Source organism: Oryzias latipes, chromosome 2, assembly GCF_053564925.1.
Source record: "Oryzias latipes strain Hd-rR chromosome 2, Olatipes_Hd-rR_3.1".
NCBI lineage: Eukaryota > Metazoa > Chordata > Actinopteri > Beloniformes > Adrianichthyidae > Oryzias > Oryzias latipes.
Genome location: NC_136238.1, coordinates 2626727 through 2644854, shown reverse-complemented (window position 1 = coordinate 2644854; position 18128 = coordinate 2626727). Strand labels below are relative to the sequence as shown.

At 47.4% G+C, this 18128-nt stretch overlaps 1 protein-coding gene and 1 long non-coding RNA gene across 2 annotated transcripts in view; one reads left to right on the top strand and one right to left on the bottom strand.

Annotated features, from left to right (window-relative positions):
- Positions 1-15088, bottom strand: part of LOC101155173 (semaphorin-5B) — a 16914-nt gene extending 1826 nt beyond the window's left edge. Inside the window, exons 1-21 of the mRNA XM_004066755.4 lie at positions 14819-15088; positions 8196-8361; positions 7923-8022; positions 7806-7851; positions 6756-6818; positions 6592-6690; positions 6304-6517; positions 5942-6227; positions 5553-5688; positions 4652-4859; positions 4370-4577; positions 4179-4296; positions 3911-4095; positions 3682-3825; positions 3364-3511; positions 3054-3279; positions 1432-1653; positions 1192-1362; positions 819-968; positions 553-588; positions 20-231 (exon numbers count right to left, since the gene is read on the bottom strand). Of these exons, the coding sequence (XP_004066803.1) occupies positions 20-231; positions 553-588; positions 819-968; positions 1192-1362; positions 1432-1653; positions 3054-3279; positions 3364-3511; positions 3682-3825; positions 3911-4095; positions 4179-4296; positions 4370-4577; positions 4652-4859; positions 5553-5688; positions 5942-6227; positions 6304-6517; positions 6592-6690; positions 6756-6818; positions 7806-7851; positions 7923-8022; positions 8196-8331 (3108 nt within the window). The 5' untranslated portion in view covers positions 8332-8361; positions 14819-15088. The remainder of the gene's footprint in view (positions 1-19; positions 232-552; positions 589-818; positions 969-1191; positions 1363-1431; positions 1654-3053; positions 3280-3363; positions 3512-3681; positions 3826-3910; positions 4096-4178; positions 4297-4369; positions 4578-4651; positions 4860-5552; positions 5689-5941; positions 6228-6303; positions 6518-6591; positions 6691-6755; positions 6819-7805; positions 7852-7922; positions 8023-8195; positions 8362-14818) is intronic.
- LOC110016524 (uncharacterized) overlaps positions 1-18128 on the top strand; it is a 26284-nt gene extending 8156 nt beyond the window's left edge. Inside the window, exons 3-6 of the long non-coding RNA XR_013647409.1 lie at positions 11721-11891; positions 15416-15541; positions 15614-15781; positions 16535-18128. This is a non-coding gene — a long non-coding RNA (uncharacterized LOC110016524). The remainder of the gene's footprint in view (positions 1-11720; positions 11892-15415; positions 15542-15613; positions 15782-16534) is intronic.

Sequence of the window (18128 nt, the reverse complement as noted above, 5' to 3'; positions counted from 1 at the left end):
TCCAGCCCAGCGCGCATACCTTGAACTCCATGGGGATGTACTTGTCGTTCTTTGGTGCAGCGTTGCCCTGCTTGTTGTAGGTCAGGTGGTTGGGGGTGCTCGGGTGGATGACCGCCGACTCCGCCGATGGGCGGTTCAGGTGGTGGCAGTAAGAGTAAACCAGCGCTGACAGCAGCGCCGCGGCGAAGAAGCTGGCTGAGCCCACGGCCACCAGCTGGAACAGAGTGAAGGCTGAAGCACCGAGGGAGGGGGGCAGAGAAGAGGTGAGATGGTCAGCATCAGTGAATCCTTGTTTAGCCCCCGCTAAAGAAGGGCGGAGCTACAGAAGCTCAGGTTCCTCCATGTTTGGAGTCAGAGGTTAACCTCCTCTTACTGCAGTAACTGAAACGTCTTTAAGAAACATTTACATTTATTGATTTATCTGAACTAAACTAAGGTCAAACTCCAGAAGATGGAGAATTTCAGGAAGCAGAGCGTCTCCATGGAAACGCTGACCGACGTTCATGTTTGAGAGGATGAAGAAAAGAGCAAACCTTCGTCTTCAGCTCTCACCTCCACAGCTTTGCTCCTCTTGTCCCGGTAAAATCACTAAAGACAAGAGAAACAGCAGAGTCAGAGCTTTCCGTCCCACCGCCGTCATGGCGAGTTCTGTCACTTCTGAAGGAACGTGTCCAGACAGAATTAAAGGGAAGTCACATGCCCCCCCCCTCCCCACCTCCGACAGCCCGTATCCACCCGTAAGGGCCTTCAAAAGGTCAGAGGTCAGCTCCCTACCCCATCCTGTCATGTTTTCGGGTTTCTCTGTGACAGTGCCTCACCCGGGACCTCGTGGGGCCGGCAGGGTCGGCTCTGGGTCAGGTTCCCCTGGCAGAGGCGGAGCTCCGCCTGCTGCTGCTCCCCACAGCGGCGAGCGCGGTGCTGCAGCCCGTCGTCATCGCACTCCCCCCAGTTTGCCCACTCCCCCCAGCCTGTCCGCAGACAAAGAAAACTTCTCAGGACATCCGATCCAAACCAACACATTTGCTGTTTTCACAGAAGAACCTTCTTGAACGTCCAGCGACCTTCAGGCCGTGAACGGTGCAGCGTGACGCCACTTAGCAGCAGATGATGGTCATTTTCACTGAACATGATCAGAACCTCCACTCTGCTGTTCTGGTTCTAATGGAGAAACACCGCCGGGTTCCCGCGTACCTTCACAGGCGTGGGTATTGCAGAGGGCTTCCTCCGTGTGCAGGCCGATGCAAATGTCTCCCCCGTTCGCAGGAGGTGGGTTGCTGCAGGTTCGAGCCCGCTGGTAGTACCCGCCCCCACAGCTGGATGAACACTGAGACCAGGAGGACCAGCACGTCCAGGCTCCTCCCACTGTAAGGCACAGCAAGCGTTAATGTTTTGGGCGGCGGCGCTGAGCATGGCCCGGATGCAGGCGCCTACCTTTGCAGGGCTGGGTGTTGCAGTCCTGATAGTCCACTGGAGATCCAACACAGGCGGCGGGGTTGGTCCTGCCTTCCGCTGTGGAGCAGCTACGTTTCCTCGTCCGGAAGCCTCCAGAACACGGGTGGGAACAACCGGACCACATTTCCCAGGATCCCCATTTGGCATTTTGGGGGTGGGACAGAGTTCGGCCACTTGACTTTAGTAAGTCTTCAACCAAGGCTAGAAGTACACAAAAGAGTTTTTTTTTAATTTCTTGGAATATACAAGTATTTTCATCCTCTTTTTCTTTTTTTTTAAGCTTAATTTCTTGCTCCACAGTACATATGGTTGAAATGGAACAAACCAAGAATTCTCAGGTTTCTGACCCTTTCCTGCTTCTTTAGTTTAGATATTGGTTTTCTTCCAGAGGTTCAACACCTCTCATGTCATAAATACCAGACTGTGATTGGTCTGGGGCGGTGCAGTGGCGGCCTGTCTCTAGGCGTAGTGTTTACAGAGATCAGTGTGTGGGTATCAGTGTCAGAGGATAAATGTCTTTCATTTGAATTTTCTGACCGGTCAGGAGAAGTGGACTAAGATAAGATAAGATAAGATATTCCTTTATTCGTCCCACGATGGGGAAATTTCCTTTTTGCGGCAGCAGTACAGGGCAGAGAGAGAGCAATATATATAAGAAACAAACTATGGAGTCAATATACTCACATATATACACAATATACACATACATTTCCAAAAAAAAATTGCACAGGATGACCATATATCGGTTATTGCACAGGATAAAAGAAATAAAAGAAATATGACAGAGCCAATGATGTTGGTTAACGTGGTTCACTGGGAGCAGCTAACGTTGTACAGTCTAACGGCAGCAGGTAGAAACGACCTGCGGTGTCGCTCCTTCAGACACTTAGGGTGTCTCAGTCTGACGCTGAAAGAGCTGCACAGTGAGGACACAGACTCATACATGGGGTGGGCGTCGTTCTCCATCATGGATGATAGCTTAGCTACCATCCTCCTCTCTCCCACCTCCTGCATTGAGTCCAAAGGCAGCCCCAGAACGGAGCTGGCCTTCTTCACCAGCTTCTCCAGCCGCTTCTTTTCTGCAGCCGAGATGCTGCTACACCAGCAGACCAATCCATAAAAGATGGCTGATGCCACTACAGAGTCATAAAAAGTCTTTAGGAGTGATCCCTGCACTCCAAAAGACCTCAGTCTCCTCAGCAGATAAAGTCTGCTCTGTCCTTTTTTGTACAGTGCTTCTGTATTGTGTGACCAGTCCAGTTTATTGTTGAGGTGAACACCCAAGTACTTGTATGAATCCACTCTCTCTATGTCCCTTCCTTGGATGTTCACCGGTGCTAATGTAGAGTGAGTGTGCCTGCGAAAGTCTACCACCAGCTCCTTGGTTTTCCCTGCATTAATCTGGAGGTAGTTCCGCTGGCACCAGTCCACAAAGTTCTGAATCAGTTCTCTATACTCTCTGTCATCGTCATCCTAGCACTAGCACTCCAAAGGTGTGTGTGCGAAGCACAACCGAGCTGTTTCAACCAGGCAGCAGTGGATGCGGTTTATTTTTCATTGGCATAACGGCTATGATCGTTCTCGTCATGTCTGGTACTCACGTTCAGACTGACAAGCTCCAGAACCATCGTTGGGGCAGAATCGGGTCTCCAGCTTCTTCTTCCCCAGCTGAAGCTGCTGGGGGTCGGCCAGGAGGGCCCGGCAGGTGTACCTGAATCTCTGCTCTTGCCGCGACCCGTCGTGGCTGACATTGACTGGCATCCAAGGGGTCCACGGGGTGTTGCGGCGAACATCAGGACAGGCCTCTAAGTTACAGACCTTAAACTCCTGGAAGATACGAAGCACAGACGATGTCAGACTGTGCTTTGTTCACTGAAAAACAGTCCCTGCATTCTGTGTTCGGTTTAGTACTGTGGCGCATCCCGGACACACGGCTCCGTTCTCACAGGTCCGAGTTCTGGAGTGGACCCCTCCTCCACATTCAGCACTGCAGTGGGTCCAGGAGCTCCAGGAGGTCCATGACACAGGCAGGGGGCATGGCGTCTTCTCATTGCAGAGCCTGATGCAAAGACAGAAGCTTTGTTACGTGATGATGAGGATGATGATGATGATCCGGTTCACTCCAGACATCTTTAACTTTCTAAAACCCCTTTCTCGTTCAACTTGTGGAACTTGTGACACCTTAAAGTAGCAGCAGAACTAAGCAGCGGTGCTGAAAACTATCCTCACCTCTCCTCCCGACCCTGTCCCACGCAGATCCGACCTCCATGGCGAGGCGCCGGGTTGTTGCAGGACCTCTGCCTCACCTCAAACCCAATGCCACAGCTGCTGCTGCAGTGGCCCCAGGAGGACCAGGGAGTCCAGCCGCCATTCCTGGGAGACGGGAGACACAGAATGAGAAATCCTGAATCTACATTTGAAGCTGGAAGAAACCAGGATTTGGTAAAAATGAACGAACCTGGAACAGTTTGCCACTTGGATGGTTGGCCCTTTGCACTCTAGACCTCCACATTTGGCAACCGGTTCGTCGCAGGAGCGGGACCGACACCAGCAGCTGCTGAAGAAGCCGTCGCCTTCATCTTGGTTGCACGGTTGCCATGGTGCCCATGGACCAAAACCCCCATCCTGCGTCAGGTTCCTCACCTCCACAGAAGCAGGCAGAGGAGATCTGTGGATTCAACCCCTAACATCTACACGTTGGTCCCATAACTGCAGCTCGCTCTTACTGGACACTCAGTGATGTTTTGGGTCCACTGGTTCATGTTGGAACTCTCTTCAAATGTGCAGCAGCGCTTCTGTTTGTGATCCCAGCCGCAGTAAGGGTCTCGGGTGTCCAGGCAGTGACTGTGGAGTTCAGAAAGACTGTGAGCACGCTTTGGTTGTCAGACATGCAGGAGAGACACAGAACAGTCAGTACCGCTCCGTTAGGTAGCTGGAACAACGCTCCAGCGGGATCTTCAGCAGTCGATCGTCAAGGCCTACAAACAGGGATCTGTCACTGTGGAGTAAATGGAGGCTTTTGATTGGTCCGGTGTGACCCTGAGGCTGGATCCTGAGCTCCTCCAGGTAGCAGCCATGAAGCCTTTTGTTGGTTGTGGCCAGGGCTTTCAGGATGGTCCCGTACTCTGTTTTGAACAAGAAGAACATGAGGTTCAGTAAATTAATCCCTGATGTCCAAAAGCACATCCTCACTTCTCACCGGTTGCAATGTACATGACGTGGTAGAGAGCGTCTTTGCCCTGGACGATGTCCACCACCAGCCTGGAGAAGCGCACGTTGTCCTGGGTGAGCAGCGGGTTGATGGTGGCAGGTTGGACAACGTCGTTCATGAGGAAGAGGCGTTGGGCGTCCTGGAGGCTGCGCTCGGTCAGGTTTCCTCCGGGCCCGTCTTCCTCCAACGTACCGCACTGATTAGCAGAGAACAGGACATTTTCACGCCAATACTTGAGCCAGTGCCATACTGGAGAGCGTCAAGGCAAATACTACTTAATGCTACGTACACACCGGGATGTGATGCGGGTTCAAGAGCACATGAAACATCTGCAGGTGAATGTCAGACCTACAGTTGGATGAGTCTTGGTGTGAAATGTCGTAGCGGTGTGAATCTGGTGAAAATTGTTCCAGACATTTTCCTTTACAGCTTTATTCTGATAGAATAATGACAGAATTCCAGCTGGACACAAACCGCTATTATTCATTTCTTCTTCATCATCAATTTTCAAACGGTTGGCACTTCTGTGAATTGAAAAGGACACTACCTATACGTCACTATCAAATCCAAGTCCCTAATTGGTCAAAATTAGACCAAAACTGGTTTTACTTTCAACGGGCATTCATTGGCCGTGTCTTTTGCTGGTAGAGCCCCAAAAGCAGTCGTAGAACTCACATAGGTACACATGAACGCAGGCGTTTTGAACACGGAAGCCCAAAATGTGCATTTATGCACATTTACAAAGATTCTGATTGGAAGTGACCGCTTGAGCGCGCATTGCAGAGGGCCGTGTGACGTAGTTAAGGAGTACTTCATGTGTCAGAGAAGGTTGCATATATTTTCCAAAGCGTCTTATTGGGGTAGGCAGGGTAAAGGTAAATGGAATTACCTGAAAATTGGGGATGGGGTTTGGGGTGGAGAGCCAGGCGGTGCGGGGGTTCTCCTGGTAGCGGAAGGCCCCGTTGAAGGCGAGAGTGATGGCGCTCAGATTGAACGCACACACAGCAGAGGCTGAGAGACTGTTCCTGTGAACACAATCATGTCATCAGCATATATTTGCAGAACAAAATCAAAGGGTACCTTGATTGTGTAACCAAACTAAAACAATGTTTGTAATTCAACAAGTTTAAGGAGTTTGTGTTGAAAAGATGAAGCAGGGAAGGGAACTTTGGTGTCTTCATAAAGACATGGCGTTTCTGCCAAAGCATGGAAGCTGTCGAAACTCTTTTCAAGGTGGAGGACCTTGAAAGGATCAGTTTTCCAGACTAGATTTCTCACACATTCGTGGTGAAGACGCCGTAAATCAGGTCTTGCTCTGGTAGGTGGAAGGTGCTCTGCAGCTCGTTGTAGTAGAAGGGGATTTCTCCGGAGCGTGAGCAGTTCAGCCGGGCCTTCATGAACGTGGTCCATGTGTCCTCCAGCAGGAACCGCCCTCCCATGTCGTTCTTGCAGACCCGGGCCACCCTGGAGAACACCATCTTCCCACAGTCGTTTTCCACAGCGGACTCTCTCAGGAAGAAGTAAGCAAAGGGGCCGATGCCGTAGGATGACACAAAATGAGGCTCTGCAGGAACAGAACAGAGGTGCTTCAGGGGCGGCGGTTCCGCTGTAGTGGCAATAAACGGCCACCGTCCTCTAACCATTCAGCCACTTGGAGTTGTACTGAGCGGTGCGCAGCGGCGGCATGTTCCCCAGGCTCCTATAGATGACCGGGTCCCGGCCGGAGAAATCGATGACGGTGGCGGCGTACAGCTCCCCCCGCTCCGTCACCATGGCAGTGGAGTTGTGGCGGGGGTCGTAAGGACATCGGGCCACGCCGTTAACCGTCTCCAACACCTTACTGATGTTTGACATCTGACAGCAGAGGAACAGCCGTGTCCATCCATCTGTGAGGACCGCAGTCTGCAGAGGAACGGAAATGCACCCACCTGTCGGGTCATGCAGACCGGGGTGAAGGCGTTGGTGCCGCAGGTGAGGAGCCACGCCCCACTGACCAGCAGAACCCGGATGTAATTTTGGCATTCGTCCTGCAGAGAAGTGCATCAGTGAGGAAATGTCCTTCTGTCATGAGTTCAGTAGATGAACGTCTCACCTGAGATTTGCCTTTACTCTGACAAGAGCGCCTCGTGTCTTCATCAGGAGCCCATTCTGAGGCCTGCAGACACCCGGGACTTGGATCAGCAAACGGACTTCAGAGACCACTGTGTACTGATATGTACTGACCGAGTGCTGACCACGTACTGACTGCACACTGACTGTGTACCGACTGCATCCTATATGCGTCCTGACCAAGTACTTACCATGTACCGACTCCGTATTGGCTGTATACGTGCTACTAACTTTGTATCAACTATGTACTTACTACTTATTGGCTGTATACTGTGTACTGATTGTGTATTGACTGTGTATTGGATTTGTACTTACTACAAATCTGCCTACTGACTATTTACTGACTCTATATTGACTATGTATTTAATGTTTACCTTGTGTCAGCAGTATTCTGACTGCACTGACTCCACACTGACTGAACTAAGTACACACTGATTGTGTATCTGCTATGTATTAACTACGTATGGACTGTATTGACTGTGTACTGCCTGCGTACTCTGATTCTTTTCAATACTTACCAAACCTCAAATACATCGTTAAAATAAAAACTAGAAGAGAAAAGAACTTAAACTATTTAAAAACAAAAGTAAATTACCTTTAAAGTAAGAACAAAAATAAACTAAGAAACCTGAATTAATACATTTCATTTTTTTAATTATTTAAAACTTTAGATCTATATAGAACTTTAAAAATGGACACAAGATGGATTAATAAGATAAAAAACTAGAAATGAGGGTTTTAATCTTAAAAATAAAATGCAATCTGCTTCATATGTGTATTTTTTACTGTTCAATACTGTATTACTAAACAAAAATACTGCTTTAATTTGAGCTTTTATTGTTAATTTGAGTTTTCTTTGTTCAGTTTAACGTTCAGTCTTTTATTTTGGCGGACCGTGGTCCTGTCTGCCCTCCTTTCTGTATTTACTCATCTGCATGTTTTCAGGCTCAGCGTTTGATTCCCTAAAGACGTTTTGACCCCTCCCTGCACATCTGCCCCCCCTGCCCCTCTCAGAGGCAGACAGGAAGCGTACCTGTATGAGGGAGACGTTGTTCAAAGTCAGGCGGAAGAGGGCGTTCCTGTCAAAGAGACGTGGTTCTGTCAGCAGAAGAGCAATGGCGTGTTGGGGTTGAGGGGGATGAAAGGTCACCTGGCTCCTACGATCAGCTGCTTCCCGCTCAGGTCCACGGCCAGCTGGGAGAAGTCCTTGGCCTCTGGGTGGGAGAACTCCCACATCCACGGGCGCAGGGCTGAAACCAGGAGAGACTTACAGAGACATGGATCTGTGTGCATAAGTTCCTGTAATGAGACCTTTGACCTTGAATCAACTTTAGGGACTTAATCATTCATCCAAACACCCGTTTGTGTGGTCGGGTTGTCGTCTGACGCAGACGTGGGCGAGGCTTTGCGGCGTGGAGCTCACCTTGGTAGGAGGCGATGGGATGCTCCTCAGAGCTGCAGCATGCAGGCTTGACCTCCGTCTGCTCCGACCGGCAGACGAGCAGTGCGAGGACGAGGCAGGGGGAGAGGGTCCACACCCCCCGCCCTGACGTTACCATGGTTACAGCCGCATACAGTCCAGGAGGACCCTGTTGGAGCAGAGGACAGATTTGTGTCAGACTGCAGGTCACCTTTGTTCTGCCCCTAATGGGGGTGGGGGTTGGGGTGCATCGGCCCCCTCCCTGTCAGCAGCTCAGTCATGGTTAGTTTGTCTCAAAAGCCCCTGCTGTCAGTCTCTGAGCAGACCCTGAAACGGAGGAGGGGCTTCGTGTCAGGACCACAGACTGTAAATGAGAAGTGGACTGAGTGGAACCTGGCGTTCCAAACAGGAAGTGGTTCCCAGTAGCCAAAATCCCATAGATTTCTACTGAGACATAAACAGCTTCTATTGTTCAGAATAAATATTCTGGATCTGGTTCTTTTATTTAACAACCTCTTGATAAAATTATTCAAGTTTTAAACGGACCAATCAGATGCCTCAGTAAAAGCAGGCGGAGCCTGTCGGCCCCCACGTCCAACATTTAAAACGTTTGACAGATTTTGTGTATCCCGCTTTCACGGGGAAGGGGCGTCGCCTTCAAACAAGGTCACTCCTATTTGGTGAGAGTGGTTGCCATAGAAACTCAGACCGATTCGGACCAATCACTGTCTGTTATGTCTGGTTCCAACAAGGCGGCGTCCGTATTGCAAAAAAACGAAGGCGACTGAAATGACTTCATTTCACGCCAAGAAAAGACGAAGACGAGAAGCTGAATATTTTCCGGATCTCTGAGTCGGGCTGTCAGAACCAAAACCAGAGCCGGTTAGAGCTGCTGTTACTTCAGTTGACCACCAGATGTCTCTGTTTTGGTTGGTTAGTCCTTCAGTACCGGAGATGTTTCTGGTGACACGAAATAACGCCCTCTTTTTGAATCAGCTGAACTTTGGACCAGAATTTGTTTACGTTAATTATGTCAAGACTTCACTATTCTAGTGTCGCATTTCAGCCCAAAGCTGTGAGAATCCGTTGGAGTCACGTTAATTGCATTAACATTGAAGAGTTACGGTTTAAAAAACATCTGGAGCTTTAAGGACGAATCTTTTTGAAGCATCGAAGCCTCAAATGTTTTCTGTCCAAAAAGAAGAAAAAGATCATTAAAAGTTAATTCTATGCTTTTAACATTAAAGTAAAAACGTTTTGAAAATGTCTGTTCTCGTTGAATCCGTTTCAGCGTAAACATGAAACGTTAACACGTTTCCATGAAGAGCAACAGAACCGAGCAGCTGACGAGAAGCGGGAACAACGACCCGGTTCAGCAGAGCCTGAGCCTGCAGCTGCCGGGCCTCCAGAACAGGAGGCGTCTGTGCGCAGAGGGAGGTTCCACATTAATGAAGCCACAGGAGCTGAACGCCCAGCTGCCGCAAAGCGGGCCGACCCAGGAGAAGCCCCCCCCCAGGTGGGATCACTGCTGCAATTATTATTCCTGAATCACTGAGACGTCATGGATAGGCCGTTTGCACCGCTGCAGGTCAAATCTGACCCGATAAAAACCAGTCTATTTCATTTCATACTTGTTTTTACATTTGGACTCTGCAGCTCTAGGTCCAAACCAGTTTTTCTGCTCCTTTGACATCTTCATCTTTTTTCAGGTTAAGATCTCTGAATTTTGTTTTTAGCAAAAACATTCACGACTTTGCGTTTTAATTCTAAAAGTCCAACAGCGTAAAAGAAACTCATGTAAATAGAACGATGATGTAATCCGTTTAAAGGAATACAGAATAAATTTGATGAGCAGAAGGTAAAAAACGCCGTTTTAGCCGTGCGTTCAGAGGCTGCTGTTACATCGGTCGGCCACCAGGTGTCCTCAATATTTTGATGGAGATTCAAGGTTTGAGTTTTTATGTGTTTAGACAAAACTATGTGTCAGAAATGTCTCTGTTTTACTTTCAGCTCTTTGTGTCTGTGCTTTTATTTCTGCTGGTCTTCTGTTTCTGCACTTCCTGTAGTGAGGAGGTGAGGGACTACAAAATAAAAGCATTTGTAAAGCATAAACAGCAGATTTTAGTCCATTTTTCCCTCCGATTGCAAACATTGTTCAAAGTGAGACTTGAGATGATGCGTTCAATGCCCCGTTTTCACTCCTGAACTTTTGTGCTCCGCTCGGTTGATCCCTGAGATCTTTCTGGACAAAGTCCTGATGTCCGGCTCTTTCCTTGCAGATAAAGCTGCTGATTGTTGATGTGTACCTAAAGTTTAAACCTTTCTTCTTCTGAGGTGACTTTTCTGCTCTGACCTGAAATCAAAGGTGGGGTTAATCTGGTCAGCCGAGTCAGAAATCCATCCAGTCCTGTTTTTCCGTGAGGATTACAGCGGCTCGGACTCATGTGACCGTTGGGATTGTGGGAAAAACAGCATCACGGAGCCAACATGTGACCTTCTGGCTGCAGCTCACATGGCCAGGTGTGTCCTGATGACTGCCCCCCCCCCCCGCCTCTAGGAAGCCCCCCAGCAGTGGAGCACCTCACTTTTATCACATTTAAAGGTGGAAAAATCCTCCCCCTGACGAGCAGAAACGCCTCACTTCCTGGATCACCTGCTTCATTTGTAGGACGTTAGCCTTTTTCTTCTCAGCAGATCTAGATCTGAGATGCAGTCTTTGAGGATTCAGGTTTGTTACCTGAGGATGGGATCTACCAGTACAAGGCCAGACCATGATGACCCCTCCCTCGTGCTTTTCAGTTGGAAAAGCTTCAGACATCTTCTGTTTCCTTGACTTTAAAGCTACGTTCACATCGGCCTCAGAAACGGGCATTTCCACTTCCAGTGAAAGGTCGATGTAAAACGTGCGTTTTGGCCTCTGCATTCGCGATCACGAGTCGCTACGCAGGTTAAGTAAATTCTGGAGCTCTACACGCATTGAACACGCAAGAAAAGTTAAACCTTTGATCAATCGGGGACTCCAAACATAGAAGTACCAACCGTTTGAAAATCGATCACGAAGTGGAATTAATGAATGAAGGTTGTGCCCGGCTGGAATTCTATGACACCAAGTCTTTCGTTTATCGGAATAGAGCTGAGAAAGAAAAAGACTGGAGTGAGATTCTCCAGGTTTACACGTTTTGACATTTCACACCAAGACTCTTCCAGCTGTGGATGCAGAACATCAAATGCAAAATGTCCAGCGCGTTCTTCAACGCCTGTCAAATGTGTACGTATCTTCAGAAAAACAGACCTTTATTGACGGACTAGAGACTCGATGGAAGACAAAGGACTCGTGAGGATCTCTGCTGAAAAGTTAGAAACTATTTAATCTAAAAAAAGGGTTTTACCATCAAATCCTGAAATAATTTACTGCTTTGTTTTTTTGTTTTTTTTCCTTAGAAAACTTTATTGATAAACGGATGTTTTGAACATAAAAGGTCCTGAAGATCTTCTTCTATGCAGACGATTCTGTTCTGTCCCTCACAGCTTCAGGAAGGATGGAACCTCCACTCCTGAGTCTGAACTTCATCCCAGAACCTCTACATTAAGGAGGTGGTGGTTCTTCTCCTGGGGAGACCAAAGGGTCCTGATCAGGTGGAGCATCCTCACACCCCTGCTGACCCTCTATCTGTCATCGGATTCGAGCCGCTGTCACTGGTAAGTCGGGGGTTGACCGTGAGGGGATCTGGACCCGGCTCTCTAACGGTTAGCATCCGGCAGGACGCTGTCTGTCCTCTGCGTTGATGCATGGCAGTAAATATTTGTTCAGCCCGTAATTTGTTTCTACTCGGCTGGTATAATGAGGGGGGGTCAGCGTCTGACCCCTGTGTCCCGGCCCTTTGTTCCGCTTCCATCCACCCGAGCGTTTGGACTCCATCCAGGAGCCGAGAAAGGAAGCAGGAATTCCTCTGTCGCCCACGAAGGGAAGATGAATTTCTGCTGATGACTTCAGCTCCAAACTGAGGTTTCAGCCAAAGGCTTCAGGCCTGAAGTCAGGTCACGGATGTTTGAGAGCAGACGAGCGCGGAGAGGGCGCCCACCGCGCCTCCATCCAAACACTGAGCGGAGCCTTTCCGAGGCGGCGCTCGGCGCTCCTTCCTACGGGGTGAATGGCCTCTCTGTGCGAGCTGCCAACTATCTGCCAAAGGCGGCTCTCTTCTCGCCCTGAATGGACGGAGTTTAGCCACAGTTAGAAAGACACTAACGCGCCGTGGCCCCCCAACAATGGCCGCCGGGGTAATGATGCCGGTTTGGCCCCGGCGAGAGGAGGTGGAGAGGAGGAATCCTAAAGAGGAGCACAGCTGCACTCATCCTCTGGGCTCCATTTCAGCATGAAAACCCCCCCAGTCATGATGCTGACCCCCCCACCACCACCACCCCTCCCTCAGGAGAGGATGAGTGACGGTGAGTCTCAGCCTCAGTCTGAGCTTATGGAGGAAAATGTGGAAAGATACAGTACAGACCAAAAGTTAGGACACACCTCCCCATTGAAATGAATGGGGAGGTGTGTCCAAACTTTAACAGTAACTTCCTGTTACTGTTGGGTGAAGGTAACCAATCAACCTGTTTTAGGATGGTGGGAGGAAGCCAGAGAAAAACCCACGCATGCACGGAAGAATGCACGGAGAGAACACGCAAACTCCATAGTCGGGAATCGAACCAGGACCTACGACAAGACCGCTTAGCCACAGCCTGTTCTCTACATTTTACTGTTAAACACCTTTTGTTTGAGGCAGAACGTTTAAGTTCCACCATTGGTTCTGTGTCTGTGAACAGTTTGATCCTAAAAGACCAAAAGTTTAGTTTTTCATGAATCAACATTGAAATCAAACTTTAAATCAACCAAAACTCATGAATTTGATGATGAAAGTGAAGAAAACCAGATAGTAAAGAAAAAATAAGAAAATTAAAACATATTTTAAACTCAAAAGTACACATAGTACATTTGAAGGAAAAGCAGAAAATGAGTAAAATAAAATTAAAAAATGAAACAATATATTTTAAACTTAAAAGAATGTTAAAAGTCTGAAAAAAATAATTGTAAATTTGAAAAGAAAAAACTTTAAGCTTAAAAGATTGTCAAAATAAAAAATTAAAACTATGAATTTCAAATTGCAAATTCAAAAGAAAAATATTATAAACTTAAAAGAGTATTAAAAGTCAGAAAAATAAAATTGTACATTTAAAAATAATAAATTTCTAACTTGACAGAATATTGAAAATAAAATTCAAATAATTAAATCATAATACAATTAAAATATAAAGTTGTTTATATGTAAAAATAGGGAGGCTGGTTTATAGTTTTTTCCTCTTTAAGTTGATTCTGATGTGACTCTATAGAAGCAGCTCTGACCAGCAACAAACAGCTGGACCCCCCCCCCCACGATGATGCGGGTCATGGTACGGTCCACTGACCCGGAAAAACGGTTCTACAGGCTGAAAATCACCGTAAGAAGCTTCACTCATTCGTTGCTATGGTTACCGTTTCTGTGGGTTATCCTTCATTGTGGTTGATCTTCTGAAAGTTTTTTATCCACTACTTTCCTAAAATTCGTACAGTGAAGGTGAACCTAAACTTGAATGGTTTTTCCCTGAAACCTTTCAGTTTATGAAGGATTCCTTAAACTTTTCCGGTATTTTTGTTTCATCTTTTGTTTTTGCTGGAAACCATCTTCTGCTCCGACGGCTGTGGGAGGGGCTGAGTCACTGACTGCAGCATCAGCTGACTTCTTTAGAATTTTTTTTTTAAAATCTGCAACAGGAAATAGGCAGCGTTGATGCGCAGAACAAGACGGTCCTCATGAAGCCAGAAACCCACGTTTTTCATTTCCCCCTGTTTGCATGCCACTGTGTGTGTGTGGGGGGGGGGGGGGTGTCCCCCGTCTGTGGCTGTTTCAATAATTCAATAAAGTTAAAGCGACGCACACGGCAGTTCAACCCCGATCAAACGGTCAACCAGCATCAAACGTGGAGATTCTGGTTGAAACAGCCACGTCTGAGACCGCCGGCGCCTCTGGAGCTGCTCAGAGGATCCAGCAGGTCTCTACGTCTCACGTTTGAAGGAAAATCATGAGGAAGTCGATCAAAACACTGAAATGATCAAAGAAACTTTAGTCTGTGGCTCCAAAATGTTCAGACTGTTTCTGAGTCCAACGCTTTATTCTGAAAATCCCATTAAAGTTAAGAGAATAAAACAAAGTCTGCAGTCAAAATCAGCCTCATTCAGCTGCACCTGTTCTATTAAACAACATGATTAAACGGGGGGGGGGGGGGGGGGGGGGCTTTAGTTTCCAGATCAGCTGATTTATAAGATCCAGAAGATTTAGTGCCCCCCCCCCCCGGTCCCAGAACTGAATCTGAAGATGTTTCAGTGGGGGGGGGGCAGCAGCTGAAAGACATGAGAACCCGGCCTGAGCCCCCATCAACCATAGAACGGGGGGGGGGGGCTCTAACGCGTGGTTCTTCTGCAGCTGGTTAAACAACAGAAGGGGGGAGAAGGAGTTCTGAGGATCCATGCTGGAAGAACGCTAAAGACCCAGGAGACCCCCCCCACACCCCCCTGTACTGAGAAAGCAGGAACTTACTCGCTCATGAAGACCAGCACGCGCTCCAGCAGGTCCGGCCGCTGCACATGGCGCCGCTCAAACTCTGCAGCACAGAGCCTGGGCTGAGAGGGGGGGCCGAGGGGAGGAGCACTGCCTAACTCTCTGGGCAGGCAGGGATGCCCCCGTGTGGGGCTGTTGAGGGCATGTTGGAGCAGAACCGCATCCAGAACCAAGCGGGTCCAGAGAGTGGAGCTGGACCGGCATCAGTGTTCTCCTGGGATCCACAGTTTGACCTCTGGGGAGTTTCTGCAGACCCCTGGAGGGAGGCCCCGCCCTCTCTGGGACAGTTGTTGACTCCCCCCTATTTTGGCTCATTTTGCTCTGAGGAGGAGAACCAAAGACTGAAACGGACCAAAGCGTGGTCCTGCAGATGGACTCTGGTTGGGTCCCAGCCTTTGGTGTGACGGTCATGGACAGAGCAGACGGGTCGGAATCCCAGAGTTTGATTCAGAAACAACGGACTCCTGGTTCTGTTCTTTAGACTGTGTTGATGGTTGATGGTGGAGCTGACGTCCACTTCCTGTCACCGCTGTACCTGTGTCAGAATAAAAGCATTACATTGTTTTGTTTCTGCAGATCCATCACTAAGCAGCACAGCAGACGCACTTACGCCTCCTGCAGGTTGGTTCTGCCCCCTGCTGGTTCCCCCAGGCCTGTGAAGGATGAACTTCAACAACTGGGATGAACATTTGGAAACCTTAAGTAAGAACCGGATCCTCACCACAGCTCTGACTCCTGCCACCTCCTGGTTCTCACTGGTTCTCCTGCTGGAAGGGCCCCTGCAGACGGGTGGGAGGCCTTCCTGAGGGGGTCTCCTCCGTGTCATGATGGACTCCATGCAGGCGTGGAACCGTCTCCAGGAGGAGCGGCAGGAACCAGCAGCATGTGGGGTAAACAGGAGTCCCAGCAGAGGAAACAAAGCACCAGGAGATCCTTCTGCTGGTCTGCAGTTTGGTTACGTTTGTGTCCAAAAAACCAATAACACTCTTTTAGCGGGTTTTCTGCTTGGAAAAGTCCTGAAAACTGTCAGAAAGGAAAATACGTCACGTTTACAAGAAGAAAGTCGTAGAATTCTGAGAAAAAGGTCCAAAAGTAATGAGAATAAATTAGGAAAATAGTGATTTAAAGTGGTGGTTTTACAGAGAAACATTGGTGGTTCCTGAAGATCCAGTTGTGGTTCCACTAACAGATTCAGTGAGGATCTCCTGATTCTGCAGAACTGGATCAGCTTTCAGGGTCTGTGTGGAAACATTTTCAAAGATAAATGGAACTGTTTCCACGTAAAATGATGACTATAACTTTATCCTCTAAACATTTGAACTTCTGTCATTTTCATAATTACATCACTTTATTCTTGGAGAATATTTACTTTTCTTAAAGTTTTCAGACTTTATTTTTGTATTTTATGACTTTTTTCTCATCACATTTCGACTTTTTTGTCATAGTTTTACAACTTTATTCTCCTGAAACTTTGACATTTTAAATTATGTGACATCTTTTTTCCTGTAAAATGTTGTTTTCCCCATAATTTTACGTCATCCTCACAAAATATTAACTTTTTTATCATTAAAGAAATGTATTTTTGTATTTTTATGACTTTATCTTGGAAAAATGTGACTTTTTTCTCTTCATTTTTCCACTTTCTTTTGTAACTTCGGCATTTTTCCTGCTCTTCCTCGTGTTTTTTCTCTTTAGTGGTAGAAAATCCTCTGCAGCAGCTGGTTGCTCTGCTGAAGTTCCTGACGATCGTCTGGTTCTGCGCTCGGTTCTAGTGGACCCTGGTTGATGTGACTGTGCCATAACGGTGGGTTCTCCAGCAGCTCAGGTGTTCCAGGAGGCTGCGGGACGTCCCAGGTGGAAACTTTTGTTCTTGTTTTGGGTCAAAAGAATGAAAATGTGGAAACTCTCCGTTTGTGAAGGTCCTGAGAAAGTCATCAGATCTGCATGAATCTGCAGGAATCGGCCGCCCCCCCCTCTGTGTGGGGCCGTACCCCCACACAGAGGGGGGGGCGGCCCCTCAGAGGGGGCTTTGTGCGGCGCATAGAGCTCCACTGTTCAACACCTCTGAGAAATATTGACTCTAATGGTAAAAACCAGCAGCTCAGCCGTTTAGAGACGACTGTGTTGATCTTTGGAGGTTAGCAGGTACTGACCCCCCCCCATATTATATACAGAGTATTTTCAGAGGGCGGGGGTCACAGTGACCCCTGAAATAATTTTAAAAAACAGGGAGGGGGAGTTAGAAAAGCTTAACCAATTATTTAAAGAAGCAGATGTTGAATCTTTTTCACAGTTAAAGGAACAGTTCTGACTCCCGTCCAATGATCTTCACAGATTAGACATTATATCAGAAAGAAAAACTTTAATGAGTAAAATGCCCAACGCAATTGAAGAATACTTTATAAGTATTCAGGACAAAGATTTACCACATAAGAAACATGTTTCTAATACCTATAAGAGACTTGTGATGAGGAACACATTGTCTGTCAAAGAAAAGTGGGAGCTGGAACTAAACACTATTATAGAAGGTGATGTGTGGGAAGATCTGTGTGCAACAAGCCAGAAAGGACCTAACAGTCAAATGTGGAAAGAAATGAATGAGGAGATATTCCAACACCCCTCTGGTCGTCTCTAGACTTCTGAAATCACCCTCATTGCAACTCTGCTGGAGAAAATGTGGAAAGTGGGAGACCTGACTCACGTTTTCTGGGACTGCCCTGTAATCCAGAACTACTGGAGGAGTATAAAGACAGAAACAGAAAGGATGTTACAGAGATCCCTGTTGAACCTCTATTATTTCTACTAGGATTTACTAAAAAAGCAGAGTTACATTTGGAACAGTCAACATCTCAAAGATACTCCTTCTAATAGCCAGAAAATGATTACAATAAACTGGAAAAAGGAAGAGGCTCCAACAAAAGATGGATACAAAAACTCAAACAAGTATATTTAATGGAGCGAATGACGGCATGAAAATGGAAGAATTTACCCAAAGATGGGCTTGTGTTGCCAAATACATCAGAGACTAAAATGTAAAGGTTGCACTGTAGAGGATCCTAGTTAATTGAATTTTACGGAATTTGTTTATCTTACTTTTCTTGTAACTATGATTGTTGTGTAATTTTGTTTAGTGTGAAGAAGCCATCTTTATGTGTAATAATACCTCTGCTCACGCTGTACCCATGTGTGATGTTCTACCAAGGAACAAAAACTCAATAAAGTACAAGTTCAAAAAAAAAAAAAGAAAAGCTAAAAGCTTAAAGAAGAAGCTGAAAGAAATGTCTGTTTC